Consider the following 7,219-nt stretch of genomic DNA (forward strand, 5'->3'; position numbering starts at 1 on the left):
TATGTATGTATGTATGTATGTATGTATGTATGTATGTATGTATGTATAGAAAATGAAAACAACAATTAGAAATAATTGTGTCCAGCTGGGTTTGGTGGCACATGTCTTTAATCCCAGCACTCTGGGAGGCAGAGACACACAGATCACTGTGAGTTCGAGGCCAGCCTGGTCTACAAAGTGAGTCCAAGACAGCCAAGGATATACAGAGAAACTGTATCGAAAAACAAAACAAAAAGACACACACACACACACACACACACACACACACACACACACACACATCAGCTTTCCAAAAAAAACCAAAACCAAAACCAAAACCAAAAAACTGGACAGCTGCTGGGCGTGGTATAGGACAACTTCGATCCCAGCACTCTGGAGGCAGAAGCACAGACAGGAGGACCTCCCTGAGCTTGAGGCCAGCCTGGTCTACAGAGCGAGTTCCAGGACAGCCATCACCAGAGCATGGAAGGGAGATGTGCTGCCTCCAGGAGTCTGGAGACCCCTTAGCCCACTTTCCAAGACAAAGAACAGAAGCTGGGAACCTTTGCCACTGGGCACAGACCAAAATTTCTGCACTGAGAACCAAACATGCCTCTCTAAGGATTCATTTCATCTCTGTGGCTCCTTCGGGTGACCTCACTCTGGGTTCAATGGTCCAGGCCCAACGCTGCTCTGTGTATGACCATGTACACAGACTGTGTCATCCAAACATGTTGACATGTACCCTGCCATTGAAGCCATACTTGAGATCAAGGTTGATCTTGCCTCCTGGCTTGAAAATGAGTAGCTTAGTTTTGGCTTGTATCTTCTCATCCTTCTGAATTTGCCAAAGTTTGGTCAATTACTCTCAGTCAATTAAATATTGAAAAGTGCAAACAGAGGACTGGAGTGATGGCTCAGTGGTGAAGAGCCTTGGCTGCTCTTCCAGAGGACTGGGGTTCAATTCCCAGCACCCACATGGCAGCTCACAACTGTCTGTAACTCCTGATCTGGGAGACCTGACACCCTCACACGGACATACATGCACGCAAAACACCGATGCACATGAAATAAAAATAAATAAAATTTAAAAAGTGTAAATAGAAATGCTCAGTGTGTTCATGAGCTCATTTCTACATGGTCTGGGAAGAAGCCAGAAGGGCTCTGGAGTGTGCTGCGAAGTTTACTCATATATTCAATTTGATTAAGCTAAAAGGCTTTCATCAAAAAAGATGGTAAAAGACTCACAACTAGTTTCTTTTTGGACAGCTGGTATTTCTGCCTGTTCACTAGGCGTCTCTCTTCTTGAACTGTAAGAGTTAACAAGAAGCATTCCCTTCCCTGGCGCATGCTTCCAGGGAGATTAATAAATAGCCGGTGTTTGGGGAAAGAGTTCAACGGAAGAATCATTTACCTGACCCGTCTCTTCAAATCTTTTTCTGTCTGCACTGTCAATTACATATATCTGCAAAGGAAAGTAAGAAAGTTACTTCAGTAAACAGACACAGAAAGAGAAGGGGCAATTTTAAAAACAAAACAGAAGGTCCTCAGTCAAGAGTTCAGAGTAACTCATGTGGAAACAGACCAGCAGCGGGGCGCAGGGGCGCATGCCTGTAATCCCAGCACTCTGGAAGGCAGAGAGAGTCCTATTTCCGTGAGTTTGAGGCTCCCTCCAACCCCCAAAAGAGAAACAGACCGGTAACTCTCACCTCACTTGTAGAAGCAAAACAAGCTAACAAATGAACTGACTGACTAAGGGTGCCCAGAAACCAAGGGAGAGCACTCAAGACAAGAGCATCCCTGGGTCTCATGTCTTCATGACAGGACTAGGAGGGACCGACAGGGATGGTGGCATCTGCAATCCTATACTCCTGGGACATCACGTACCATCTTAGCATTACTTCTGTGAAACAACATACAGTTACCTGTTATCTCTTTCATTACTGCCTTCCTAGGTTCCTGGGATGTCAAGGCTGAAGCCTAGAAATAGATGGGCAGGCTAGGCTGGAAGATAATATTGTTTTTGTTTGTATTGAGACAGGGTATCAGGTAGTCCATGCTGACCTTGAACTGGCTATGCACGTGGGGATGACCCTGAAATTTTGATCCTGCCTCTGCTTGGTGGGTACAGGTATGTTTAATGGGGTGCTGGGGATTGAACTCAGAGCCTCACATGAATGCCAGGCAGGTACTCTACCACCCCAGCTACATCCCAGCAGAAAGATAATTCAAGACTTACTGTGAGTTATAAAACTGAAGCTTCCCCCTCCACCCGTGAGTTTTAGTTGCTACACAATTAACACTGCATAACAAAAAGGAAAATAAAGCTTAAAAAAAAGAGAACAAAAGCCACTCATAGTCACAGCTTCTAAACACATCAGCTATTTAATGTTCTACAGAAGGCCCCACCCGGCCAGGTGTGCTGGCTCCTGTTTATGATCCCAGCGCTTTAGAAGCTGAGGCAAGGGGATTGCTATGAGAATTTTTTTTTTTTTTTTTTTTTTTTGCTATGAGAATTTTAAGCTCACTTGTAGCGAAGCAGCTCTTTCCTAATTCCTCACATGGAAATTTAAAAAGAAAATTAGAGATACAATTTTGTACTTTTTAAACATTTTACTTATTTTTTATTTATGGGTGTTTTGTCTGCATGTATGTCAGTGTATCACATGTGTAATACCCTGGAGGCTAGATCTCCTAGGACTGGAGATAGAGATGGCTGTGAGCCACCACCTGGGTCCTGATAAATGAACCCAGGTCCTCTGCAAGAGTAGTCAGGACTTTTAACCACAGAGACCTCATCTCTGAGCCCTCCCCCTCCCCTTTTTTTCAAGACAGGGTTTCTCTGTGTAGCCTTGGCAGTTCTGGGACTTGCTCTCTCTTGTTCAAGGCTGGCCTTGAACTCACAGAGATCCTCTTATCTCTGCCTGTGTTGGGATTAAAAGTGTGTCATAGGAGTTGCTGGCAGCTGGTAAGCCTGCTGACGTGGGTACTGGGAACTGAACTTAGGTCCTTCAGGAAAATACTACATGCTCTTAACCCTGGGGCCACCTCTCCAGCCTGGGGCCTGTACACACTATAAATACAGGGTTAGAAAGAATGTGATAGGAGAGCTTAAACAGACTAATCTTTGAGTCTCCAGTTTAATTAGGAGGCTCATGACTGAAGCCATAGTTCAGGACATGAGGGAGTGAAGGAAAGCCAGGTGATTGCTGGGAGAACGTTCTGGAGTCAGACAGCAATCTGAAGGGTGTGTACAGGTCACTGAGCAAAATATAAATTACAAAAGTAGGAGGAAGGTGTTGCTAGGGCCAGAGGCTGTGAATAAAGCTGGGGGGTGGGGATGGGAGAGGAAGAGGCCATTTGGCATGATAAAAAATAAAAAGTAGAGCCAGCACGAAGTGGGATCTACTCTTGAAAGGGGGAGGAAAGAGTCGAAAGAGTCCCTGCAAGCTGTCTTTTGACCTTACCGGTGTGCCATGGCAAGCATGTACCCCACAAACCATCCAACAAACAAATAGAAAGGAAGGAAAAACAGCAAGGAGCAGAAAGGTCTTCAAGAGCCAACTGGCTAAACACCAGCGAGGGCAGTTGCTGAGCCCAAAGAACAGCTTCCACTGACCAAGTATTTGCCACTCTCTCCTGGACGGGAAACTTCAGTTAGTGTTTTTGCTACTACTAGGTTCCAAAGGATGACTCTAAACACACACCGATTCTTCCTATTGAGCTTTTGTCTGTATAGAATTCCAACACTGCTACACAAAATTCCTAGGAGTCTAGAAAGTAATGATTTCTTAAGAGCCACTGGGAAAAATAATGGGCACAAACTGGCCTCTAGGACCCTCCCCAAAGTGCTTCCTGCTCTCCCTCTCCACGCAGTGTCTGCTTCCTTCTGGGCTCCAAGACCTGCCTCTTTTGTTTGTTCAGTTTCTTGTGTAGTTGTGCAAGAGTTCTCTTTCTTCTTTCTAATTTTTAATTTTAATTTAGAACAAATTGATCATTAATGCCTTTTTTTCCTGGTCTGTAGCCAGGAAGTACCAGAGAAAGTTAAGTATTTGTGCTTCTGACTTTAACATGATAAAGACCTTCAAATATCAAGTTATAAAACCCATTCTAAGCTGGGCTCAGTGGCGCACGCCTATAATCCCAGCAATCAGGGAACAGCCGCAGCCGGATCTCTGGGTTGGAGGCCAGCCTGGTCTACAGAGCGAGTCCAGAACAGCCAAGGCTGCACAGAGAAAGCCTTTCTCTCAAGAGAAAACCAAACTATTCTACAGGAAGATTACAATCCCCAGCACGCAGAAAGCCTGCGTGCTATATCACTCACAGGTGTTGTTTGGTTGGTTTTGGCAGTTGCTTTTGAATTCTCGATAGGTTGTGGGGGACCTGAGATTCCCTTCTTAGAGTTAGGGCAGCTCTGGCTCCCAGGACAGGGATCTGAGGCATCTTAGACCCTCCTCCCTCCCCGTGCTTCTCCTTACTCACTCCCGCTGCCACCTTTTGGCCATGCGTCTTGTACTTCACCAGGGAGTAAGCTGCAAAGAGGTGACAAAGGAAGAGTGTGGCTTTACTCTTAGCTGAAGTGCTGGCTAAGGGGACAACAAAACGGAGACATTAGGTGTCTGCGTAACTTAGGGTTTTCAGTCACTGATGCTTTCTGTACCAATGTGGAAGCAGGAGACAGCTATTTTAAAGCGTTTGGCACCCATTCCTCTGGAGGTCCTCCCTCTCAGTCTCTCTGTCACTCTACCTCTCTGAGTCACGGTCTCACTACACAACCCTGGTTCCTGGAGACCTACCTGCCTCGGCCTCCCTGAGTGCTGTGATTAAAGGCATGCATACCACACCTGGCTATCAAAGGGAGTGGAAAGACCGCTGTCACGCGCTCGAAAGTGAGGGCAGGTAGAATTCTGTAAGCCCTCAGAGTAAACACCGTTCTATTGCTGTGAAAAAGCAGCTGTGGGAAGCCCGAGCATAAATGCAGGTGTCTAGGTCCCCACAGAATTTCATTATGGACACCAAAACTTAAATCTCACATCATTCTTATGTGTCACACAACAGTGTTTACCTTTTGGTTTTTTTTTTTTTTTTTTTCAAACCTCTTAAAAAATATAAAAACCATTCTAGCTCACAGGCTACACAAAGACAGGAGGCTGCATCAATCTGTCCACCTCTGCTCGCAAGCTAGATTTTACCACAGCACTCCAGAGAGAACTGAAAAGATTTAACCAGGCAACGAAATGTGGCAAGCTTCAGTCCTGCTCCTGCAGCAGCGTGGTGTCCGGCGTAATAGGTCTTTTTCCACTAACAATGGAAGACTCTTAAACCCAGAGTAACATACAGAGTCCATCAGCCCGCTCAGGGCTGCTGTGAGCCGGGCAGGCAGGCAGAGCTGAGTCTCAGGGCTGCACACTGGGAACCCCGGGGGTGGGGGAACGACACACAACACTCCGCTGCCTTCCAAACTACTTAATCTCAAACGGCACTGGAAAATAATGAGGTTGACTCTCAACCCTAAATATTATCTTGCGCTGGAACGAACCGTTGCCGGAAAGGCTGCTCTGGTGTTTGCTGGGGGCATGTTAGTCATGGGCCCTTTGAGCTAAGGAGAATGTGGGGTCCAGGCTGTCACACTTAGCTTGCAATCTACCTTCAAGAGGGCAGAGTGTGTGGCTTAGAATTTCTCTTTTGTGTACAGTGGGAAGCTCTGAGGCCTTCCGGAGTCATTGCTGTTCTTACATACTGCTCTTCTCTGAGCATTTCATCTAAAGCACCTTTACCTGCCTTTTTTTCCCATTTTATTTTATTTTTTAAAGACAGTGTCTCCCCGTACAGTCTGGCTGGCCTGTAACTTGATCAGTAAACCAGGCTGGGCTTGAACTCACTGAGATTGTTTGCTTCCCAGGATACTGGAATTACATGTAGACTTTTTGTTTGTTTTTGAGAGAGGGTTACGCTGTGTAGGCCTGGCTGTCCTGGAACTCCCTCTGCAGACCAGGCTGGCCTCAGAGATCCACCTGCCTCTGCCTCTGGAGTGCTGAGATGAAAGGTGTGTGCCACCACGCCTGGCAGAACGTAAACTTTCCACTAATGTGGATACTTTGTTGTTGGGTTGTATTTGTGAGTGTTTAGCCATAAATGAACCCACTCACAGCCTTCCAAGGCACTTGTACACTTATGCATCCCTACCAGCCACCAATGGAGTTTCTATGGCTACAAGCCCTTCCCAGCACTTGTCACTTGTGCAGGCTCGGGACTAGTCCAGCAGGAGTGCAGTGACATCTCTCTTCTGTTGTCCTTTGTCACGCTGAATATTTCCCATGTTTACCTGTCATCCTATCTTTTCTATTGAGCTGTTTACTCAGATTTTTAAAACTTATTTATCAGCTTATGATTTTGAGACAGTTTTATTTGTTTAGGTTGGCTTCAAACCTGCTGTAGTATCCTTTTCTGTCTCTGCCTCCCAGAAACCTGGGGTTTACAGGCATGTACCATCATGCCTAGTTTCTCTTTGTCCATTTAAAAATTCAGGTTGTTGGGGCTGGTTCAGCGGGTGAGAGCCTGACACTGGATTTATGTCCATGAAATCCAAGGAAGAGTGTTGGTACAATGTTCTTGTGGAATGTATACAATTTACCCTTGCTCATTCAAATGCTGATTTCTCTACCCCACTATCTGGTTTCAATCGGGACACTGCACTGTGGTTTTTATTCTAAGCATCACTTGTCTCAAGTTTGTGTTAACATGCCTCCATTTGTTCTCTGTATTTTCAATTAAACATCCAGCCAAGGCTGAGCAATGGAGACATCCTGGTCTGGAGGGGAGGAGAAGGAGCCAGTGGGAGGAGTTGGAGAGCAGAAATCAGCAGGAGAGGACTTGGACCTACGAGGAAAGGAGAGATGAACCGGACCCAAGATATGACTAAAAGCAAGTATAATGTGGGAAATCTAAATGGGAGAAAACTATGCGGGCTTGGAGGTTTAGGATGGAGTAACTATTGCCCAGCATTGTGCTCTAGGTTAATTAAATAAATCCTGGTCTCTGTGTGGTGATTTGGGTTTATAGTTGGTTTAGGACTAACTGCTGTTAACTAAAAGAGAAATCAAATATTAATCAACAACAGAAGAGGTTGGATGCAGCGGCACATCTACAATCCCAGCAGTCCTGTACAGCAGGCAGAGACGGGAGTGCACACACGCTCACACACACACACTCCACATACACGCTCACACTCCACACACAC

At 45.8% G+C, this 7,219-nt stretch overlaps 1 protein-coding gene across 1 annotated transcript in view; it reads right to left on the reverse strand.

Moving 5' to 3' along the window:
* Arl3 (ADP ribosylation factor like GTPase 3) overlaps positions 1-7,219 on the reverse strand; it is a 46,827-nt gene that overhangs the window by 10,519 nt on the left and 29,089 nt on the right. The window contains exon 4 of the mRNA XM_055591691.1: positions 1,394-1,444. Coding sequence (XP_055447666.1) covers positions 1,394-1,444 — 51 coding nt within the window. The remainder of the gene's footprint in view (positions 1-1,393; positions 1,445-7,219) is intronic.

This window comes from Psammomys obesus, unplaced genomic scaffold (assembly GCF_907164565.1).
Source record: "Psammomys obesus unplaced genomic scaffold, mPsaObe1.curated_primary_1811, whole genome shotgun sequence".
Taxonomy (NCBI): Eukaryota; Metazoa; Chordata; class Mammalia; order Rodentia; family Muridae; genus Psammomys; species Psammomys obesus.